Source organism: Actinia tenebrosa, unplaced genomic scaffold (assembly GCF_029948245.1).
Source record: "Actinia tenebrosa isolate PJP-AT-01 unplaced genomic scaffold, QUT_ActTen_1.0 PGA_scaffold0__85_contigs__length_37466705, whole genome shotgun sequence".
Taxonomy (NCBI): domain Eukaryota; kingdom Metazoa; phylum Cnidaria; class Anthozoa; order Actiniaria; family Actiniidae; genus Actinia; species Actinia tenebrosa.
Window position 1 is genome coordinate 2,068,533 of NW_028292569.1, and position 23,839 is coordinate 2,092,371.

Consider the following 23,839-nt stretch of genomic DNA (forward strand, 5'->3'; position numbering starts at 1 on the left):
TATACCTAACCAATAAATTCTGCAACTTTGCATATATACATATGTCTTTTGTTCCTCTACTGTTTCGTCTCTCGAGAACTAAAGTATTGTAAAAGACAAATTAAAGAAGTTTTTTTCCACAAAATGTAGTGGCTGAGCATTCGTATTTAAGCATGCTTTACGTTCTGCGTCTCATTGATATCTTGCATCTCACTAGGTATCTGTATAAATGTATACTACAACCTTTCTGCAATCAAGTGTGTGTATATATATATACACTCGATTGCAGAAACGTTGTAGTATACATTTATACATATATCTAATTTATTCAGTATATTTAAAGATATGCAAAACAGAAAAATCGCTTTATTTATTGTTTGTTTCATTTAATGACTGTCAAAATATTTTTTCTTGCCTATTAGATCGTACAGATTATAAATCAATTGGTTTTAAGCGTTAAAAATGGTTATTTCGTATTATGCATCTCATTAGATATTTGTATAAATGTATAAATGTATACTACAACGTTTCTGCAATCGAGTGTATATATATATATATATAGTAAAGATTGGATTAAAGACGAGACATGTTCACTGTAACTCCGAGTTTCGTGCTTACGCACTCATCAGACAGACTTTTTCTGTCAGACTTTTTCTTCAGTCTGTCTGATGAGTGCGTAAGCACGAAACTCGGAGTTACAGTGAACATGTCTCGTCTTTAATCCAATCTTTACTATATATCTATTGCTCTGCATCCCTACGCATCGAGCACTGTTTCAACAGTATAGACCACATTACATACTTTGTTATATATATATATATATATATATATATATATATATATATATAGCACTACTGAAAAAGTACTAAAATCTGAGGGTAACAGGAAAGCTAAAAATAGGAGGAAAGTAAAAGTTTCATTTGTATTTTGTGGCCGGATTGAAAAACAACAACAACAACAAAATTAATGAAAAAATAATATTTATCAGCAAACAAGAAAGAAAACATCAGCTTCAAAGCTATAAATCGTAAATATTTTATGTATGTAACATTTAATCTAAAATGATAGGATTTTGTCGTCAAATTGCAGAGAGTAGAAAAACGCAATATATTTTCCAAACTAAGGCACCCACTGATCGATGGATAAAAAATGAGTCCGATGAGTTTTAGTCGGTAGTTAATATATGATCCTGTTTCAGCTTAATGTAAATTCTCTGAAAAGGACATCATACGATATTAAAACCGCAAGAATTATGTTTATTTATTCATCATTTTCATGAATATGTTCAAAAAATGTATGTAAAAACCATTAGCCATCATCGATGGACGGGGCAACATATGTTACGGTATACGTTATACACTAACCCCCACCCCCAGCGTTTAACTTATGATCCACTTTACTTATCCTGCTTACTTCTTCCTGTCAAAAATATATTCCTAGTTCCTCAAGATTCATGATTGTATTACATTTCTAAGGTTAGCTCAACGTTTGATAACATCTTATGTAATTTTTACGATGATAATTTGCGAGCACGAGAAGATGAGTAATGTCCGCCACCATTATTAATGCTTAAAAAACCCACAGCTTTTTAATGCAAACTCTGTTATGGAACGAGAGTCACATGTTTCATATTCAAAAGGAAAGAAAACGATTTATCATATATATATATAGTTTTTATTGTTCCTCATGATTTAATACTTGTTTTCTAGCTAAAAGTATTGCGCAACAATCCTTAAACATTCGATGTCCATTTAAGGCCAGCCATAAATAAGGATGTATGACAATTTCCTGCACTGTAGGAAATGTTTTATTGTGTAAAATATCAAATTATTTCCTAATGACCGCAATCACAATCTTGCGTAATAAGTCGCAATAACTTTGTATTAAATGATGTTCCGTGAACATTCTGTTGAAAATGAAAGTACGTAATGACTTAAAAAGTAGGGGGTCACGTTACGTCAATCACACGGAACTGAACCAATAAGACAAGCGCAATTCAATGGACTACATGGCTCATGGTGACTTGATACAATAATGTTCATTACTTATCTTGGATGTAATGTTTTCTTATTTCACATCAAATATTATTTACTTGAGAATGAGGTTACGGCGTGTGTCTTCTCATGCTCAACCGTTAAAGAAAAAAATTATACTCCAGGAAGCGAGACTTCGCGCTGAAATAAAAAAATATCACGCCCAAGCTAAATAGGTCTACATAAAGGCACTTGCTCAGCGTTCTTGTATAACAATGCTTTGACGGGGGGAAGTGGTGAAAGGGTGCGTTGACGCAAAAGTAGCTTCCCTATCGTATACAACGCAATGATTCCATTCACATCCAAAATAACATCATTTACAATTGCCTGCATTAACATATTTCAATTATCATTTTAATGGGCGCATTATGGGTAAATTGTAACTCAAAAGATTTTAGAATATTGTAAATGTAGAATATAATTATCGTTTACAGTGTGAGTGTTAATATCTGTAGTTTAGCTGAATTTTGGTTGAAAGTTTTTTTATTGAAAGAATTCGGAAAGATTCAAATTATTTAGCATATATGGATTAATGAGTTTTGCAGAATTTTTGAAAACCACAGCTGCATATGTTATATATGATCCTTTTTTTCCTTCTTTCTCCGATCTTTCATTTCGCAAAAAAAAAAAAAAAAAAAAAAAAAAAAACGTGCTCACTTAAAGTTTTGATATTGAAAAGGGAAAGAGCCAGAGTCCAAAAATAGAACAGCCAAAATAAAATCCGACAAAAAAATATTGACAAGAAAGAAAATGAGTTGTTCCAGAAATTGATTAATAGTGCAATAACTCTAGTCAAAACAACGTACAACAGCATACAATAAAATGGTTCATGGCATCTTCAGTACGGGCTAGCGATTGGTACCACGGCTGCGTAATTGCGCATAAATAATTAATGTTTACTTATAACTCTGATACTGTAATTAATTAAAGTAAAAAATAAATAAAAAACCCAAAACAACAGCAACAAAAAAAAAACCAAAACAAAACAAAACAAAAACAAAAACAAAAAACAAAAAACAAAAACAAAACAAAAACAAAAAACAAAAACAAAACAAAAAACAACAACAAAAAACAAAACAACAACAAAAAAACAAAACAAAAAAACAAAAACAAAAAAACAAAAACAGAAAAAACAAAAACAAAAACAAAACAAAAACAAAAAGCAAAAAAAAAAAAAAGAAAGATAATTATGGTATTTGATGATGAAGTTTACTGGCCCATGAACTGGTTATAAATGGGAAACAGTTAGATATACCGTTGGTAATATATCCTCACTGAAGCTATTATCACGTCGCAGTATGATTAAGTTATGGGGCGAGATCCGCGACGATGATGAGGCAAACAGCGAGAAATAGGGAAAACGAGAACACCACCGCCACCAGGCTTAGGGGTGGGTGGGTGGGGAAAAATTCGAACTTCGAAGGTCCAAACGACGTTATGCAATGAGTCATGTGTGTTGACTTAATTTATACTGCTTGGTGATAATTTATTCAGTGAGAATAGTAATATATCCTCACTGAAGCCATTATCACGTCGCAGTATGATTAAGTTATGGGGCTAGATCCGCTCCTTGTCCCCGACAATACAACGAGATGGTATATAGCCAAACTCCAGTCGTAGTAGTGCATAATAACTAATGCAGTAGTAATATGCCAACCTTTAATCTTACTATGCTCAACTCAAAAACCCACATCCAATACTCAAAACCCACATCCAATACTCAAAAACCCACATCCAATACTCAAAACCCACATCCAATACTCAAAAACCACATCCAAACCCAAAAACCCACATCCAATACTCAAAACTTAAAGCATAAAGCCGGCTAATAATTCCACTATCCACTACTCAAATATCCTGTATAATCGGTGTGAAATAGGCGCTGGTACGTGTGACCAAAGGAACAAAGCCCAACGAAGTCCAAAGCAGTAAAAAGCAGGACCGAAACAAAACAAAATACCAAGAAACAAGTTTATACAGCACTCAGTAAATTATCAGGGTGAGAGACCGGGACGTCTGCCAATGCCTCCGCCCTGGACCAACAAAGGGTGGGGTTTCCTCGGTAATGTACCTCAAGGGGATCGCCCCTTCGGGGATTAGCCTTTGAGCAACGTGAAGTCTCGAAGCAAATGGGGAACCATTTACCTAGAACGCAACCAAAACCAAACAAGGGTGAGCGCGACTAGGTAACGTAACCCCGGAAACCCGACCCTCTGTTGGCCCCAGGCTCTGAACTAGGTCCGGAATTAGATCCAATTCCGATTAAACTTTCTTCTCTGATTTCTATTCATGATATTCTATACTCTTAAGTAGAATACACTGCTTATTCTCGACGAATTTACTGATTTTGCTCTCAGCCTCGGATTGGACTCGTATTACAAGTCACGTTCAAAACATTCAACTGACAACATCAGACTGACGATTTAATTTTCATCAAACATTTAATTTATTCCCTTCTAACCTTCATAGTGAACTGGATTTTACTAACTTCTAACCTTCGTATCGGAATCTATTTATTTCCTATTTCATTATACTGATTTTGCTCTCAGCCTCGGATTGGGATCGTATTACATCTCAGCTTCGGATTGGACTCCTATTACATCTCAGCCTCGGATTGGGATCGTATTACATCTCAGCCTCGGATTGGACTCCTATTACATCTCAGCCTCGGATTGGGATCGTATTACATCTCAGCCTCGGATTGGACTCCTATTACATCTCAGCCTCGGATTGCATGCAACAATATAGTAACCGGGGAAGGGAAAAGGTCTTTAAAATGTTGAATCATATCTTTTAGATTTAATATAAAAACATGATCAATCCGAGGCTGAGATGTAATACGATCCCAATCCGAGGCTGAGATGTAATAGGAGTGCAATCCGAGGCTGAGATGTAATACGATCCCAAACGACGTTATGCAATGAGTCATGTGTGTTGACTTAATTTATACTGCTTGGTGATAATTTATTCAGTGAGAATAGTATATATGTATACAGTTGCGGTTTCGTACTTTACCGCTACTGTACAGTGACATGTTCTGTGATTTCATGATTTATACGAGTGGAATGGAAAGCCACTTCAGTGTTCAGCATGTCGTACTATGCACGGACGGCACGTTCGTAAGTCAGTAGCGCATGTACGTTTCACATTCATAAGACGTTTCGTAGAAAAAAAGGCTCTATAGAAACCCAAAATACGTTTAAATATATAACAATCTTTTTTTTTTCCTATGCAAACTTCAGTCTCCTGGGCGTTTGAACTGCCCTATTAAGGAGAGATAGCATTATATCTACAAGATCCCATAGAACATTATCTTGGAATATAAATATATATTTGTTCCTGTTATTACAAATCCGCATGTTAAGTATGACGATTGATATCGGATCCTTCTTAGTCGTGGGGGGAAGTTGTTTAAAAAATGACATGTTTTATTAGCGTTTAAATTATAAACTTCAGCACAGCTATCTAAATAAGAGTGTTTTCCAGTGAGCGAAATAAAAAATTTATATACTATAATGCTAGAGTATCGGAGAAGAAAAGCAATTTGGCTCGAATAGGCGCATCGATGCGGATTAAATAAATATTGCGTGTAAATCCAAGAAAATTGTCATCCATTCCGACATTGATTGACTATCAAACTCCTATATTCATTACAACTTTCAGCGCAATGACCAACAATGAAGGAGCAGTGCCAACAATGAAGGAGCAGTGCCAACAATGAAGGAGCAGTGCCAACGATGAAGGAGCAGTGCCAACAATTTTAAACCAATATCGGTGACTTATTTAAAGATACTCAAAGACCTTTTACCACATGTACATTATTTATTTATTTATTTTATCGATGTAATGAGAACCGGAAGATGTTGAAGAAATACGATACTTTTGTTGACGTACATTAGCCATTGTCGTGGTGGAATCACACGGATATGATTCACCGGACACCTACTATGGATCACAAACTTTTTTTTTAACACTCAAAAATCTATCCAAGTCTATCCAAGCGTACAAAAATTTCAATGCCATTTACATAATTTCAACATTATTTATTCTAGAAGAAAATAAAATAATCATCGAAAGCATTATTTTCATTAATTATTATTAATGCATTTGGATTTGATTATGTGCAGTAATCAAGCAGTGATTTGTTTCATGACCTTTGGGAATTGCTGAAATAAAAAAATCTGAGCACAAAGAATTTTAATACATTTCTTTTAGTGTAGATTTCGTAATGCAGCTGGTTTTGTTGCTTTGTTTTGCTAATGATGTGCTATAGTCACAAAAGTCACATTTCAAGTTACTTTGTGTCGAACCTCTGTTCATTTGAAGATGTCTTCGCGTAAGAGAGATAGTGATGAAGATGAATTTCAACCTTTGAAACGCTTTCGAAAAGTCAATTAATATCACCGGTAACTGCAATGTTACAATCAACCAATTCAAAATTTAGACCGCTAACCGTAAATGGAAATCAACGCATTTGATAGCAATACTTATTGTCAATGTCCAAGTTACAAAATTTCACAGTTGTAATATTTAAGTACGTCGTAGGATTCCAGTGTAATAAATGCTTGATAAATTGAAATTGCTGTTCTCTTTATATTTATTGATTTATATTCTAAGCAATGTGTAGGATATTGAAACTAGCGCAGGAAAGCTGATCCATCCCTTGGACTAAATTAATTTTGTTCCAATGTACTTGGACTGAATTAATTTTGTTCCAATGTACTTGGACTGAATTAATTTTGTTCCAATGTACTTGGACTGAATTAATTTCTTTCACCCCCAACTCTTCCCTGCTGATTTCAAAACCCTCCCCGGCTTTAAGACACTTTACCTAGTTTCAAAATTCATCATGTGAGCGAATTCAGACTATTTGGTTGGCTAATTACCTCATGAATTATTCATGAATATGTGAATGAGTGTTGTAACATGGGCGTGGAAGTATTAGCCTATTGTTTGTCAAATATTAACCAATCAGATGCGTCTTCCATCAATGTATACATGTTGTTTTTCAATTGACCTCAGATTTTATGAAAATTCCTCCAGCATGGAGATCGCAAGAGCACAAGGTTATTTGTTCATTGCACTATTTTGCATATTTATCACATTCCAAGGTAAGAGTTTCTAAACTAGAATCTATATTTTATTTGCAGTTTTCGTACAAATATGTTTATATTTTCGCTATCCGTTTATGCAAGTACAGCCGCTTAACTACAGCTTTTGTTAATTTACATGGCTTCAACGTAACTCGTTTCTAATCGTGTACGCAAAACATGAATATTCATTATTATTAAGATGAGATTAAAAACGGAGCAAAATGGCATCAAGATTGTTAAAGATGACATTTCCATTTAAACTACTAATTTTAATGGTCTAACTGCGTATTAGTGAAGTTTTAAAGCCGGGCAAACGTCAGCAGAATTACTTACTTATGTCATTCATGTAAGTGTTTCATTCTTATTCAAATTTATGTCTGTTTCGCTTCAACTCAAAAAACGTGAGGCCAATAGATGTTTGGGTCCAATGTTTCGAAATCTATTGTAATGCAGAAACATCACTGACCAGCTATTTCGAATTGAATTTGTTTTATTTTATTCATTTTTCCCCCCTTGATCTGGCTTTATTTTCTTTGAATTGTGGTCATCCGTCACATGAAAATCACAATCGCATTAAAGCCTTGACTAATCGTATCAAAAAGGCGGAATTATTGATGTAATATCTATGAAAGTAGCTCTGTGAATTAACTGCTTATATAAGGATTCATTTTGTTTACTGATTGAAAACTCAAAGCTAAAACAAAACTGAATTAAAAGGGACACCATTTCTTTATCCTAGTACATGTATTATGAAAGGTGTGTTCCAAAATGTACGGATAAAATTGCATGAGTCTTATAATTTCGCTGGCAGTTTTCCTTAAGCTGCGTTTTCACGACATGTAGCCAGTCATACTAGCTACGTAGCTTTAAAACGTGATAAAATATATATCGTTTATATTTTCATTTTATTTCGTCATAGGGTTAAAGTAAACATTACTGGTTACCGTACAAATATATATGCCCACTTCGTATACACGTTGAAATAAACGAGTTTTCACAGAGGGGAATTTCCACATCTTATACAAAACAAATGTTAAAGTCGTTGCAAAGGAATAATGATGATGTGTAACGTCCTTTAAAACTTGACTAATTAGACTCTGTAACTTAACTAGCAACTTCAATCTATTTGCTTATTTTAATTCTCATGGTATTTACGATGGAAATCAGCCAAAACCGGCTTAGAAGAACGTGTCTCGGCCTACCTTTTAATATATATAAATATATACTCCATGAGCAGATACGAGTCGTCCTGTTTATAGCCAGATCACTCAGCACTTTGTTTCAAGTTGCCACTTGACCCGATAGATATTTCGATGCCCCCATTTCGATGTAACAATAATACGGTACACCCCCTTTTTGAACATTCGTATTGTAAACAGAGGATTCCAAATTAGGAAATTCCAAGTCAGGAAATTCGTGCGTTTGCTTTCTTATTTTAAAATAGATTATTTAAGGCATTTAACCCGTGAAATAAAAAATTCTAGTCAACGTGTAATAGTCAAATAGACACAAAAGAAAACAATGAAATTAAGGTCTACCTAATGTGTATTAGTGTAATATCTATTGCACGGGTCAAATGCCTTCACTCTATCTTACGACCCTCAATAGTTACATCTAAGGTCCCTCAAAGTGAAAAACTCCTGAAGGGTAACTATATCTCATCCCCCACTAGTGTCAATTTTGTTTTGTTTTGTTTTGTTTTATTTTTTGTTTTTGTTTTTGTTTTTGTTTTTTTTTTTTGTTCGTCTACCAAGTATAGCTATGCTGAAAAAAAGGAAAAACTAAATGGAAACACAAGAAGAAGAAACCATTCAAACCAGAAGGAAAAAAATACACAAAAAAAAAAAAAAAAAAAAAAAAGAAAAGAAAGAAAAGAAAGAAACGAAAACAAAGTGAAAAAGATTAATAAGAAAATATTGAACAAGAGAGAGAACTGGGGCTTTATCGATATCGTGTATTACTAGGTCGCGAAAGCTTCACATACAGAGCTCATAGATTTTTTTGGAAAGCCATAAAATACAGAAAGTAGCAAAGAAATTGAAAAAAATATATACTTTATTTTTTTTTTATTTGTCTTAAACACAGCTTGAGATCTGGCAAGGGGTCCAGATAACAGGGAAAGTCTCCAGATTAGGAAACTATTTTTATTGTCTCTTGGATGTTGTTCTTGAAACCCTCACGTATTACTCATCAGTTACTTAGTGGTCTTAGCTCTCGATTCTAATCTCTTAGTTCTGTAAGTTTGCCAAACTATTTATTTGGCCAACTTGTCTATCTTTCATTCAAATTGATTAAATAACATATAGTAATCTAAAAATTATGTACCAGAGGCGCGTCAAGGCTACTAGACCTAAGCAGACTTTTATTTATATTTGCAAATTAAATAAATACTAGTTACTTTTTTATGGTACATACTTATTAGCTAAAAGGACAAATATATTTTTTGGTTCGGAAAAACGAAGAGACTCAAGGAGGGAGGAAAAAGCAATAAAACGACAAAATGGCATGTTGAATGTTATATATTACCTGCCAAGTAGTTTCTAACATTCGCGATGGAAGGCTTGCTAGCTTCTTCTATTTCAAGCCTTGCTTCATTTTTTCAATATTCTGCTAGGATAATAATAACACTGTATGGTGTGGCGCAATGTGACAAGAAATCTTCATCACACATTATTAGAGTAGATAATATATATTTTTTCTTACTTTCTTTTCTTGGTGATATTATTATTCATTCCCTTTCATTACAAGTTCCAATTTTCAATGCCTCCCCAAACCCTCACTTGACGCACTGTTAGATAATGAAGTCACAGCCAATTTAAATAGGATGTTTGCATGATAGCATCATTTGACTGCCGCTACCATAATGCTTCGCAAATTTTCTTTCTTATTAAAATTTTCCCTCATGAGAATATTAAGACAATTGGTGCTAATTAACTGAACAAAAGAAAGTGTGCAAGGGAGTCTGGTAGTATAGGTCATTCTGCTGTTGCTTCATTACGTACTTTTGCTTTAAATGCTACCGTTTCTGATGATCAATTCATTCTGAGAGAAGGGAATTTTTCGAGTTGTCGGATTCCGCCTCGCAGTCTTAATAGAACTTTGGAAAAGGGTGGCTCACAAACCCTTATAATATTTTGTATCATTCTTTTGTTATTCTAGTAACGACACAAAGCAATCCAAAATTCCTTAAAACGGAAATCAATCCACTTCTCGGTTTCAAAGGAAGAAGTATCAACTTCACCTGGACATTCACAAATCAATCATGTAAGAGGATCTACTTCGGGGTGTGGAACAAGGGTTATGGTATCATCGACCCAAGCCTGCTAACAGTCAACATCTATCAGAATGATAGCATCACTTTGCATCCAAACACTTATGAATTCAGTGCTGCATCTTATCTTGGTCGGGTGAGATGGGTTGGAGATTTATTCGGGATCGAACAGAGGGCTAGTTTTGAGCTGTCAAATATTCAAGATTCAGACAAAAAGGATTATGGGATCGAGGTAAGGTGACATTTGCCATTCATGAGCAGCTTCTATTTTTTACATTTGATTGATGTCTGTCTAGTGTGCATTTCGAATTGGTTTTCATTAATTTTACAACTTGTTGTAACTTTAATGGATAAGTCAGACCACAACAATAGGAAAGCATATGTTTCCAATGAGATATTATGGCCATTCTTATGGAACACCACCCCTCCCCCCACTTAACATCCGTATAGTTTTTTAATGGAAATTTCAGTTTTATAGTATATAAGGCACCATTAAGTGCTAGAAGACATTTTCCAAATATTTCCCATGCAAACATACGATAACCGTTAGTATGGAAAACCATTTCTATGTTACTGTAGTGGTAATATGTGCTGTATATAGCGATATTGCCTAAGCTTTAATTTTCACTTACAAATAAAAAGAAAAAGAAAAAAAAAAACACTTTGTCGTCCTATTTAAGGTGGATTTCCACGACCGCAATTTTGATACCTTAGGAAGCTGGACACATCTAGACGTAAAGGTGAATACACACTCTGTTAACTATACTAGAGTGCACGCACTAAACCCGTGAATAATATTTTGTACTAATTAGTAGTAATTCATACAGAATCCTTTCTTTCCTATTGTTTGACTTTCACTATTTAGTACTAAAAAATAGTATTTGTGTCACGGGTTTAGTGCGAGAACTCTATTAATATTTACTCAGTTCATAATATTAATTGTTAATCACCCGTCTCCTCTCCTCCCTACTCCGTCTACTTGTTTTAAAGCAAACCATTCACACCCATCCCTCTCTCCAAAGTTATTTGGTCTTACAACAAATAGTGATTTGTTTTCTCGTTTACTTCAGACACACTCGGTGTTTACCTTTGCTCCAGAGAGTATCTCATCCGGGAAAGGAAAGACCGCCAACTTCACTTGGAAATACAGCTTAAATGATATTGATATCAAACAACTTACCTTTATAAAGTTTGGAGTTTATAAAAACACAGGGCTTTACATGGAACTGTGCACTATTCAGGTGAGACTGTTATTCTCGTCTTTATATCACACTTGCGTTTTTCATAAAACGGGGAAATGTTAATAAGAAGGTCAAACATACAATAAACAAATATACAAACCGAAAGACAGAGTAGATGAAGAACAAATTACGGTACCTGACAGACTTACAACAATAAACCAGACCAATAGACACATGTACAGGCGACTGACAATCAAACGGACAGAGAGACAGATTGACAGACAAAAAGGCAAGTGCTGGTTCTTGGATTGAGTCAAGTCTTACTATTAAAAATATTATTAATCTAACATTAGACGAAGAATGGAATGTCGTTATCATCGGGCTGTTCGTCAAGTAAAGGAAGAGCACACATATCTGCTTTGGACGCAGATTCTAGAGTAACCTTTGTGTTGAGCAACGTAAACCTTAACGATGAAGCAGTCTATTCAGTTAGACTCACAGGGATTAAAAGTCCTCCCATGGAGAGCAAAACTAAGCTGTTTGTGACAGGTAAGGGGATAACCAACAAAATACTATATAAACAATAATGGTTTAGAAAATATTTGAATTAAAATATTCGGATTTAATATAATGAAGAAAACATTGTTAGCATAGGGAAACACCATACGGAAAATACTTGAATGACAGAAAAGTTTTTTTAGCTAAGACAATGCATATATCCATCCATTTTTCTTTAGCTAGAACAATGCATCCATTCATATTTTAGAACAGCGCGCTAAGCATGCTTTTTATGTTTTTCCCTGCTTTAATATATAATATCGTCCAGTAAAACAGCCGAAATGACTAATGAACTTGTGCGCGCCAACCTTTTCACCAACGAAAACATAGGGCGAAAGTATGGATGGACGCGCTAACAACTTAGATAACGAGATAGCCAATAGAGTGATTAAAGAATGCTTTCAAAAGAGACCGAGGAACTGACCCAAGTGTATTCACTAAGCTTTTTGTTATTACTTCAGATCCTCCCAGAGTTACTACCCATCCCCAAGGATCCAATGTCATAGAAGGAGAAACACTGAATCTGACCTGTCTAGCAACTGGTAAACCAGAACCAATCATCACATGGTATAAAGACGGTCACGTGATTAAAGACAATGCCGATGGCATATTTGTCATTACCAAAACAAAGAGGACAGACGATGGGACGTATGAATGCCATGCTAAAAATAAAGTTGGGGCGGATCATTCTTCTGTAGCAAAAGTCAATGTACTTTGTAAGTGCAGATAAAATCACATGTAATGTACATGACAATAGATAAGGATGACAGTAGATAGCAACAGCAGTAGACCTAATTGTTAATACAAAATTGGTGTAGTTTTCAGCCATATGTGATTCCAAGACTCTTTGTAAAGAAGTATAGTATTGATATCCTTCTATTGTAGTCTCTTGATGTATAGTGCCAGTGTTGCTTTCACTGTATTAAAGTTGATAGTCAGTATCAAACACATTTAACATTGGTGGTACTCTATTCTGTAATTCTGTCTGCATTAAAAAGGAAAAATTGAGACAAACCTGAATACAACGGAGCACCATACTTGAGAAAAAATGGTAAACCATTATGGCTTGGTCGACCTCACTTCCGTCCGTACGTACATACGTACGTACGTACGGCGTCCGTGTACACAACACAGTGATCCTACTTGATGTCAAAGCAAAACTACTCGCAAACGTGGCTCTCAAATGCACAGAAAAATAGCTTTAGGACAAATCATAGACCAACAGCAAATGAAAACAACTTCCATGTAGTCAAAGATGGATCAAGAAGTGTTCTTCAGGAATTAAAGCAAACAATTCGTATATTATTATAGCTTATTATTTTTTATAACTAGCATTTTTTTCGACGAATCGACAAATCAAAGACTTTCTCTCAAAACTTTTAATATTTCTATAGATAAGCTTAATTTATTTTAATGCTGGAGGAAATATAACACGAAGAGCATATTACAACAAATATTCGTCCTTAATTAAAAGCAAATTTATATAATATAGATTACAGTTAATGGTACCACCATTCATGAGGAGCTTTGGTCAAAAAAGTTTAAACTAACTTTGATTGACATAAAGTAGTTTCATGTTACGTTTAGCGACACCTTCAAGGTATCGCAGTCAAACATTGCATTAGAGCAGTTTGTTTTATTAAGAATATACTACAGTACAGTAGTTTCATGTTACGTTTAGCGACACCTTCAAGGTATCACAGTCAAAAATTGCATTAGAGCAGTTTGTTTTATTAAGAATATACTACAGTACAGTAGTTTCATGTTACGTTTAGCGACACCTTCAAGGTATCACAGTCAAACATTGCATTAGAGCAGTTTGTTTTATTAAGAATACACTATAGTAGTTTCATATTTCATGTTGTTTTTGTTTTATCAAGCATTCGACTGTGTGACTAAAGTAGACTAACGACTCTACGATGAGCCTGAATGAAATCATATCATAGCAGAAAATTCTAATCAATAGTCGGATTTTGCATATTTTGTTAACGATTAGAAAGCGTATGACGAAAATTATTTTTTTATCGTATGAAGAAAAAAAACTTTAAAACGTAACGTGAACTAAGCACGTCGACTTTTGAATATATGTTCTAATTAAAAAAATAACAATTACTGTAGCCAAGAGGCAAACTTGATCAAGATATACAGGCGCGCCACACATAAAGGACGACATTCATTTCTAAGAAACAAACTCGCTGTGTCACCGGTTTAGGGTTATGAAGCTGTCGAAAGTGCTATTTGTGATATTTTGCGCGGATAAGGCAGTAGGAAATCAGGTCCATCAATAAAACCCCAAACAAAAAGTTGATGATGGAATGACTTACCGTGTATCTGCTCTAATTACAAACAACAAGTGTATGTTGACACCAGGATTGACACCTACACACTTATACTTAAGGAATGATGGACATTACTTCACACCTAAAAAGACCTCATGCAAAGTAAACTTTTTTGACCAAAGCTCCTCATGAGCTCAATAGAGTCAAGTTAATAGTTAACAATGATTCATTTATGCTAACAATAGAGAGGGTACAAAGGTCGTGTGAGCCCACAAGGCTTGTCCAAACACAGCTCGGTTGTTCTCCCTGTCAATCAAAGTATGATTAGTCTGTTTGGCTTAGGTTTCAGTAGTTTCCCTCACATCCGTTTTTAGTGTCGTGGGGAGGGAGCGTTGCGTGACGACCGACACTAAAACCGGATGTGTGGGAGACTAAGGATTCAGTGATTCATTGTTGTTCAGCTTTACAAGAATTAAAATTGACTCAACATTAGAGCGTATTAGCTTCGCTTTTAAAGTTATTACAAGTTACTTTGGACCTTCTCTCGTCGAATATCTTCAACATACGTTATTACTACGTTGCGTTAGGAGTTCTAGACTCGTGCAAGCATGCCTTCGACGAGAAAGAGGAGTAACAACAATGCAATGAACGGACCACGAGGTCGACTACCGAAGCGTCGCTCCAACAACAACCAGAGGAGGGTGATCAAGTCGCGTGAAGCATTGTGGGTTAAAAGTTTCATTACGCTTCATTTGCATTTGACCGTCGTTGTGTGAACATCTCCTGGCGAGAAAGCATTATGAATGCCAAATCTGTCTCACCGGTTTGGTGTGGATTTTCTTGCAGTTGGTGATTTCCTATACCTACACTGTGTAGAATTTCAGTTTCTACATACTTGTACGGTGAAGTCTCTGCCATTTATGTCGATAAAACTAGTTGGGGGCCAAGTTAGCTTCACTGGCAACCCTAGCGAACGACTGAGGATTATTTTGGTTCCTGACTGCCAAAAAATCCGAGAACTAAATGTGAAAAGGTGGCCTTTGACCATAAGGGCTGTTACTTGCTTCAAAATAGCGCTAAGTGGTGGATATTTAATTTGATAACTTTATTCAAACGCGATTGATTGAGCTAGAACATCGAGCATCCAAACAACCGATCGGCTTGAAATCGCATACCCGGCGACTAAGATGACAAACCTTGAACCGATTTTTCTCTTCAAAAATATCTCCTAAAACACTTCATTTCATTACATACATTCATTCTTAATTCATTTCTTGTCAAGCTTAGGTTCTTATCATTGAAACTTTTTGTTTTAAATAATTATAAAGCGTTCTTATTGTTTCAGGGTATTGTCTCAGGGTATTGTCTCAGGGTTAATATTGAAGTCTAAAGTCTTTTAAAGGTTATGATAAATTGATAAACTTTGCATTGAAATTTAATAGTATCTAATAGTTTAGTTTCTATTATACTTATATTCCGCGAACATGACAGTATGTTTTTCCCTTATATTTCCACTGGCTCAAACAGGAAAGTTTTGATTATTGAAAATGCAGATGTAGAAAGTAACAGCACACAAAGTAACGCTAATAATAACAACGTTCGACTTGTGATCCGGGGTCGATGACAAGTCTCAGATTCTGAAAATTCTAAGTATTCTGCCGATAAATTTTCCAACTGAATCAATAAAAAATCAATAAAATAAAACAATAACAAAATTACGATTTCATTTCTTATCTGAAACGATTTAGTGGTGCCATGTTTTCATGTGAAGGGATGGTTGCGTTACGCGGGTGATTCCCGCCATCTTGACAAGATATGCGTGATAGGTGACATAGTACCATGCACAACATTCAGAATAACTCGGAAACGGTAAGAGGTTCACCGGGGTTCACCTCGATATTTTTGATTATTAGGAATTAAATATTTAAAATATTTATAAACACAGACATGTTATCCATTGTAAAACCAGAGGACAAGCGATAAAGATGCACGATATTTCAACCTTCAGTGTTAGCGTGTGAAAGTGATGGCCATCTTAATGTTAGAAATTTACATAGAAATATGTTTTATCTTTAAACGAGACTTGGTGTACAGGAATAACTGCTATTAATCCATGCGAAAGTTAAAAAATATGAGGTTATGATAAGTAATATGAGGGGAAATTAATTATTCTTTACGACGACTATGAAATTCTTGCGATATTTTTGTTGCCTGTGATCATCATTGTGATTGGTCGATTACGTCACGTGCCACCTGATCACCCTCCTCTGAACAACAACCAAAACGAACGCCAAGACAATCAAACACAAGATTCCCGAGAGGACAACAACCCACAGAGCCGGGATAACGGGCAGCCTTTCACCAATGTTCAATTGGACACACTTCGAACAATGATAAAGAATTCTATGTCCGAGTCATTTCGTGATATCGCCACCGAAGCGGCTCGCACCGCCGTGAATGCTCTGCGGGACCAAAGCTCTCCTAGTACTGAAGTTAGAAATCCACAAACTGTCATAGATCAACCGAGAAATATCACAGAATCACCACAATCGTCAGTACCAAACCAAGAGATCCCTGCCTCGTATGTAAGAGATATACAAACTGGTGAGTTTTTTGACTTGTCTAAGCTGCTGCCAAAAAATCTAAGTCTGTATTACGATGATGTACACTTAAAGAGTTACAGACACTTCTTGGCTCTCTGAATTTTGCATGCAAAGTTATCCCTCCAGGCCGACCGTTCTTGCAACGTATGATCCAGCTCACTAGAAACATCTCTTTAACTCACCATCACATTAAGTTGGGCAAAGGGTTCTTTAAAGACCTAGAGATGTGTGAGGAGTTTATACGCAATTGGAATGGGGCAAGCTTTTTCATGCCTTCTCACTGGGTCACTTCAGATGTCCTTTCTCTATACACCGATGCTTCTGGTTCCCTGGGCTTTGAGGGCATTTTTCAGACCCACTGGTTTCAGGGCACGTGGTAACCTCATCAGCAACTAGGACAGCCAGGTATTTCTATTGCATAGCAAGAATTGTTTGCCTTTGTTGTTGCCTGCCATTTGTGGGCTGATTTTTTCTCTAACAAGCGCATACGATTTTTCTGTGACAACGAATCTGTTGTCAATATTGTAAACTCAAAGAGGTCTCGTATCCCAAGAGTTATGGATCTTGTTCGTCATTTAACCCTTCTGACTCTAAGGTTCAATTTTTATATTAGAGCTGAGCACATAGAGGGTAAGAGGAATGACACAGTCGACTCCTTATCTCGCTTTCAGATGAACCGGTTCAGAGAGCTAGCACCTCAAGCCAACCGGGATCCATGCCTGGTACCACCAGTACTCCTGAAGATCTAATGGCAGATATTCAACGCTATCTCAGTCTTTCAGTTGCTGAATCTACACAGCAAACCTATAGTACAGGAGAGAAAAGTTTTATTAAGTTCCTCTCCCTCTATAGGCCTTTGGATGCTCAGTCTCTACCAACAGACGAGAATACCTTGATACAGTATGCTGCCTATCTAGCTAACTTTGTCAAGCATTCCACTATCAAGGGTAACTTAGCAGCAGTCCGTCACCTTCACATTTGCTACGGCTATCAGCTTAATCTTCGGAAGTTCCTTCGCTTACACCTTGTTTGTCGTGGCATTAAACGATCTCAAGGTAGTTCCATTAGAACTCGATTGTCAATTACTGTGGCTCATCTCAACTTATTCTATTCCCTTTTAGCAATTAACTTCACCTCACGCTATGACTCTCTCATGGTTGGAGCTGCTATGACTTTTGCCTTCTTCGGTTTCATGCGGCTAGGAGAGCTGACTTGTAACTCTCAATTCAGCCCTGACACTCATCTTACACCTCTTGATATGATCTTTCACCCATTCCAGTCTAACCTCTCTCACCTCTCAGTCAGAATTAAGGTCTCTAAAACTGATCCATTCAGGGTGGGGCATACCCTTTTTATAGGGAAAACTAATCAGAGTATCTGCCCTGTAAACGCAATGAAAGTTTATCTCACCAAAAGGGGGACTACACCTTCGCCACTTTTTAAATTTGCTTTGGGACGTCCCTTGACAAAAGATGCATTAACTGCTGAGACAAGGCAACTTCTTTCCTATTTGGGTTATCAGGCATCGGATTATGCTGGTCATAGTTTTAGAACTGGTGCGGAAACAACCGCAGCCTCAGTGGGCCTACCCCCATGGTTGGTTAAAACATTGGGAAGGTGGTCATCTGACTGCAATGAGAGGTATATTCAATGCCCTCCACCAATTTTATCTGAAGTTGCTTTAAAGTTACTTCAAAAATCGTGTTGGCTTTATTTACTGTTACAGTTCTAGTGTTTTATATACTGTATATAGTAGTGATCAGATTTCGTTTCTTGGGTTTCTTCAAAACCATTAGAAATCTTTTGTTAAATGGCACCAACATGGCCGCGATGACTTAACGTGCAATCGAAGAATATAAAGAATAACGCTGAGCGATTAAAGGATGGTTCATTTGGCACACTCATTAGCATAAGTGAGACCTACCACTCCCCATACCCCTCCCCCCTACGTATCATCTGGCAATTCCTTTGCTCTTTTTACAATAAACCCAAATGCAAACTCTACTAATCCACAATTGACCAATGGATCATCAACGCAATCTTCTCAAAATGTACCGTTGCCTCCTGAACCGTCAACTCCTAATGCTACGATGACTCAAATCCCTTTGCCGTCAAACTACACTCCATCGACACCTGATGTTAACAATACCTCTCCAATGCTACCAAAATATAACCTCACATGTTAATCTCTAATAAAACCCGACCATCTACGAATAACCCGGCAGTTCCCAAGCCAGAAGCAGAGTCCCCATGGCCAGCTACGTCAAGCAGCTGTAAACCTAATCAGCCTGCTTCCTATGGCTATCCAGATCTCAGAAGTACGTTAAGAGCTCAAGTGGCACCATTTTTTATTATTAAGAGTCTTGAAAATCCGTTTCATAGGCTTTGCTGTCAAATTGAAGAAACTACTTCAATTGATTATATGGACTCTCAGATTGATTATGTATTACTGTACTATGTATTATAACGACCGGCTCACAGTTTGTTTCATAGATGGACTATGTAATAACGGTATGTGTCTGATTTTTTTGTCATATTTTTTTCAGCCTGTGGCAATGGTTTTGAACTCATAAGCTTGTCGCCTCATCAGCTTTCTGCCTCGTCAACTTACTCCAAAGATACTGGTGACAAGATCATTCAGTTCCGACATGCGCCTTACAACGGCATCTTAAACAACACACAGAATGCAGGTTAGTTTGAAAATCTAATGAGGGTGAGGTAGCTAATGTAAGTTGTAAGTTCATTAATATACATTTTTTAGTTTGGACATAATGTTTTGTTTTCCTTTCAGACCACGTGTCATTCTCTTGGGAATAACATATTTTTTTGAGCTGTATCCTTATTTATGTGTCTTCCCGCGCACAACTGTTAGACAAAGAACTGGTACCCTAGTGAATGACACGTGGTCTGAAATGGGAAAATATTAATTATGTCCAAACTAAAAAAGACTTATTTTTTCTTTTTCACGAAGACTATTAACATCAAAAAACTAATATCCTCAAAACTTTATTAACATTATTAAAAACATAATGCCGGTCTTCCGTGCTATTAAAAAAAACAATCCATAATTGTTATGTGCCGTAATCTTGATGCCCTTACTGCATTATTTTAACATCTTAGGAGCTTGGTGTGCCGAGCATCAGTTCGCTGTCAGTCAAAACGCAAACCAATATTTTTCAATCGACCTTGGTACACCAACACTCATTGGTAAGGTTGCAACACAAGGTATGGAGCACTGGGACAACTGGGTCTACACATATGCTCTCAAGTATAGTATTGACAATATCAACTGGAAAAATTACCCAAGGGTAAGTATGCTTATCAAATAATACTTTATCATGAGTGAACTTTTGGGTACCCAAGGTTTCCAGACGCGGTAATCCTTTATTAGTCAGGGATAGTAGACATTCTATCACACGGCAGCCGTGTAGCCTCGCATTCAAATTCCTCGAGATGAGGTCATTGAGCGGCGCGGTGTGCAATTAACCTGGTATTCTCCTGAAAAGAAGAAGAAGAAGAAGAAAAAAATAAGTGTGAAAATGCAACATGAAACAATTTTAAATTTATAATATGAATAATAACTTTTTTTTTCGGTGAAGTCCCTCCAAGGAAACTGCGACCGCAGGTCAATCACAGAAAACATTCTCAATCCACCTGTACTTGCCCGATTCCTTCACGTTAATCCTACTTCATGGTACACATCTTTTGATCCTGCAAAACACGATATCTGTATGAGAGTTGGTGTTTATAAATGTAGAGGTAAGCTGTAGTCGTAACTGTTGTTACGTATGTTTTGATGATGGTGTTATTATGTCACTACCAAAACCAAGATGCTTTGCAGACCTACATTTTCCCCACCTTTTTTTTTTCTATTTTTTTTCTTTCTTTTTTATGTTAAGTTTGGATTCATTATAAAAGTAATAATTTTGCAAATTCGATGGAAGGAAGCCAAAACAATTGAAAGCGTAAAGCATACGTCGTATAAAAATGAAAATATTCGTGATTTAAATCGAAATTTATACAGTTTCAAGATGATATGTTTGTTTTCCTTTCTAGACTGCAAACTTGTTCCAGTTTCTAGGTGTAATATCAATGACCTTGGTAAGGAAACGACTACTTTTGTTTTCTTTTTTTCTATACAATTTAATTGCCCTGAGCTATTGACCTGGGATCAAGGTTTCATAATACAATCATTTCATTTTCTAAGAAGGCTATTAATACAAACATGTACACTTGTCACTTAAGATTTTAAAAAAAATTCGCTCTGACCTATTCACCTGGAATATAGATTCCACAATAGGGTTTTTTTTCTTTTTTTCTGTGAAGTCTATTTATACAATTGTCACGTGATAAATGCTAACAAAGTTGAAAACATTGTTATTTTAGGGAAGACGACGAAAACTAACACGAAAGAATAAAAAGGTAGGGTATCTTTAGATGTCCTGCTCAGAGGACTCTATATTTGTTCCTTTTTCGTTTGCTCGTTCGTTCGTTCGTTCATTCGTTAGTCTGACTCTGATGTAACTCAGGAGGGTCGGATCCAGGGATGGTAAAAGAGGTGACTAAAACACTCACTCCCCCTTTTCTCGAATTCCTGGTAAAACCTTTGTAATAGACACCTCATTCTAAAATTCCTGGATCCATCCCTGTCTAACTATTTGGCGTTTTGATATTTTGTTATTTTGCCTGCTTGGTAGTTCCTTTGAATACATTTTTGCTTTCTTTTTTTAAACTGTTTGCTTGTTTGTTTTTCATTTTCGCTTCTAGTCGGATTACTTGAACGCTTTCGTGTGTATATAGCTGTCTGAATACTTCCTAATTCCAGTGTTTTTTTTTTAACTCTTCCTCTATTTTAACTTAATTTAACAGCTCCAAAGCGTCGTCGACAATCATACTGATTCGATTTTACATCCAGCTTGGAAACGCAACACACTGTGTAGCTGAAATAATCATCCCAGAAACTTAAAATAAAAAAGTGCAGCGGAAGAGACAAGCTATTTGCTTACAAAATGAAGAACTGTAGTTTCAAATATGTGCATTGAGCAACAGACCACGCGCAATCAGTATAATTTACGCTACTTTAAAACTGAAAACTCGAGTTTACCTATTTCGTGATTTTTTATTCGTAATTTACATGAGGTAAAACAATGGTGCTGCAAATTCAAATTAATGGGGTTAAAAAAATATGCGCTCTGTGCATCTAGCTGCAGGAGCTCGTGGGAATTTACCATGCACGTGCTTTCAGCACTAGGTCTTTTTATGCTCCAGTGGCAGATACATTTTATATGCTTCGTGCCATGAACGCAAAACTGAGTATCATCTCCAAGTGTCTTGAATTAACGAGAAGCAATCACGCGCTCTTACTTGATCAAAGAAAGGAATCAATCTGTAATTCTTTACCGTGCCGTATGCACTGCCTTTTCATAGTCATATGAGTTCAGTTCTTCAAGGTCAGAGCTAGGCGAGAGTAGTTGCACGAGAGAAAGAAACAGGGCTTTTCCCTCTCTTGTGAGGAAAAATGTATCTCCATGCACAGTCAACTTTGTCTCCCGCCTCCATTTTTGGATGCGCTTTTGTTATGATTTGTATCCAAGTCACTGGAGCACATGATTAATTTCTCTAAAAATTACATCAATTGTTCCCTGCTCCAAATGTGCCCTCCACCTCGCGCTTTTGGAAGCAGCACGAACATTCTAGTTTTCAAATCTCTGCCATAAATTGAAGTAACCATGCATTGTAAGAGCTTAGTTTTTTTGCATCCGCTTTCTAAGGTTGGTAGAAAAAGTCAAAGAAAGGCTTTTTCTTCAAAAACTGAAGAAAAAGCCTTTCTTCATAGTCTAACAGTAGGTCGCTTGCATCACTATTATTGATAAAGCAAAAATAAAGGGGGGAGTTTTGTAATCTAAATTATTTAGCAATTATATAATTAATTATAATAACAGCATACAACAGTTGAATCTTTCGCCAAATGTCCCGACATAAACAGACATTAAATCCATATAATTCATCAACATATTCATGATATATTTATACTGATTTAATAGTATATATTCCCATTATCCTATAAAGCGTACCATTTCGTTGCTCCACAATCATGTATCGGTAAAGAAACTAATTTTGCTTTAAATTATTGCCAATAAATGATGCTTAATCTTTATTCATTTAATTTTTTTCTTTTTTCGGTTTGTTTTACTTTCTTGATCTGATTTTCTGATTTTTATTGATTTTGCCGTCTTTCTTAGTAAAATAATAATTTTAAGTCTGTAACGGCACTTACATTTATATAGCTCGGTATTCGGTTTTTCACGTGTTTTGGTAATCATAACTTTATTATTTTTCTTACTTTGTTGGACTACCTTTGGTTTTTGCGGGAATTTTTGTTCCAAAACGCTTGTGCTCATCCCTCCAACTTTGGTACGCTAAGCCACTGCTGCCCCAATCGAAAATGTAAAAAGCACAGCGCGTGTGATTAACTTTGATTGACGCCCTCGAAAAAAAAAAAGCCTTTCAGTATATATGTGGCAGCTACAGATTTCGAGTAATATTGAGAACTGCTCTTACTCCATTAAGATTACTTTTGTTATTTCTAATGATAATGGTCACGTCTATATAAGCATGAAATGAGATGTGTTCACTGCTCAGACATGGGATGTAGCTTGGTGGCGACATCGAGCCGGGACACCAGTAGCCCAGCATCAGTGCTTAAAAAGTGAAAATGATTCCAATACATTTGTTAATTTGTTTGCCCTAATTTTATGAAAATTTCGTGTTAAATTCTGCCTTCGAACAAAAAGAAACCTTTTCAATGTATAGAAATGGAAATATATATATACCTAACCAAT

General features: G+C 36.0%; 3 protein-coding genes, 1 long non-coding RNA gene and 1 pseudogene across 6 annotated transcripts; 4 read left to right on the forward strand and 1 right to left on the reverse strand.

Moving 5' to 3' along the window:
- The first annotated feature begins 6,975 nt into the window (after window positions 1-6,975).
- LOC148913196 (peroxidasin homolog) lies at window positions 6,976-13,065 on the forward strand. Its single transcript, XM_089025720.1, has 6 exons — window positions 6,976-7,123; window positions 10,265-10,608; window positions 11,057-11,116; window positions 11,447-11,617; window positions 11,911-12,106; window positions 12,577-13,065. Exons 1-6 carry the CDS (start codon window positions 6,988-6,990, stop codon window positions 12,843-12,845), a joined length of 1,176 nt encoding a protein of 391 aa, XP_088881846.1. The 5' UTR covers window positions 6,976-6,987; the 3' UTR covers window positions 12,846-13,065.
- A 3,719-nt stretch (window positions 13,066-16,784) lies between these two features.
- On the forward strand, window positions 16,785-17,746 carry LOC148913197 (uncharacterized; annotated as a pseudogene).
- Window positions 17,746-18,729, forward strand: LOC148913198 (uncharacterized). The gene has a single exon (XM_089025997.1). It carries the CDS (start codon window positions 17,746-17,748, stop codon window positions 18,727-18,729), a length of 984 nt encoding a protein of 327 aa, XP_088882123.1.
- Window positions 18,730-20,197: 1,468 nt separating this feature from the next.
- LOC116300136 (retinoschisin-like) lies at window positions 20,198-22,729 on the forward strand. 2 transcript variants are annotated; one of them, XM_089025753.1, is made up of 5 exons: window positions 20,198-20,305; window positions 20,597-20,756; window positions 21,054-21,098; window positions 21,384-21,419; window positions 21,867-22,729. In XM_089025753.1, exons 1-4 carry the CDS (start codon window positions 20,225-20,227, stop codon window positions 21,413-21,415), a joined length of 318 nt encoding a protein of 105 aa, XP_088881879.1. In that variant the 5' UTR covers window positions 20,198-20,224; the 3' UTR covers window positions 21,416-21,419; window positions 21,867-22,729. The 2 variants fall into 2 exon arrangements, with proteins under 2 accessions (XP_088881879.1, XP_088881880.1); XM_089025754.1 differs by lacking the exon at window positions 21,384-21,419.
- Window positions 20,299-23,492, reverse strand: LOC148913199 (uncharacterized). Of its 2 annotated transcripts, none has more exons than XR_016119008.1 (3): window positions 23,354-23,492; window positions 20,580-20,708; window positions 20,299-20,495 (listed from the first exon to the last, which is right to left on the reverse strand). It is a non-coding gene; the product is annotated as an uncharacterized LOC148913199 (long non-coding RNA). The 2 variants fall into 2 exon arrangements; XR_016119009.1 differs by having other exon boundaries at window positions 20,662-20,708; window positions 23,341-23,492.
- Window positions 23,493-23,839: the final 347 nt, after the last annotated feature.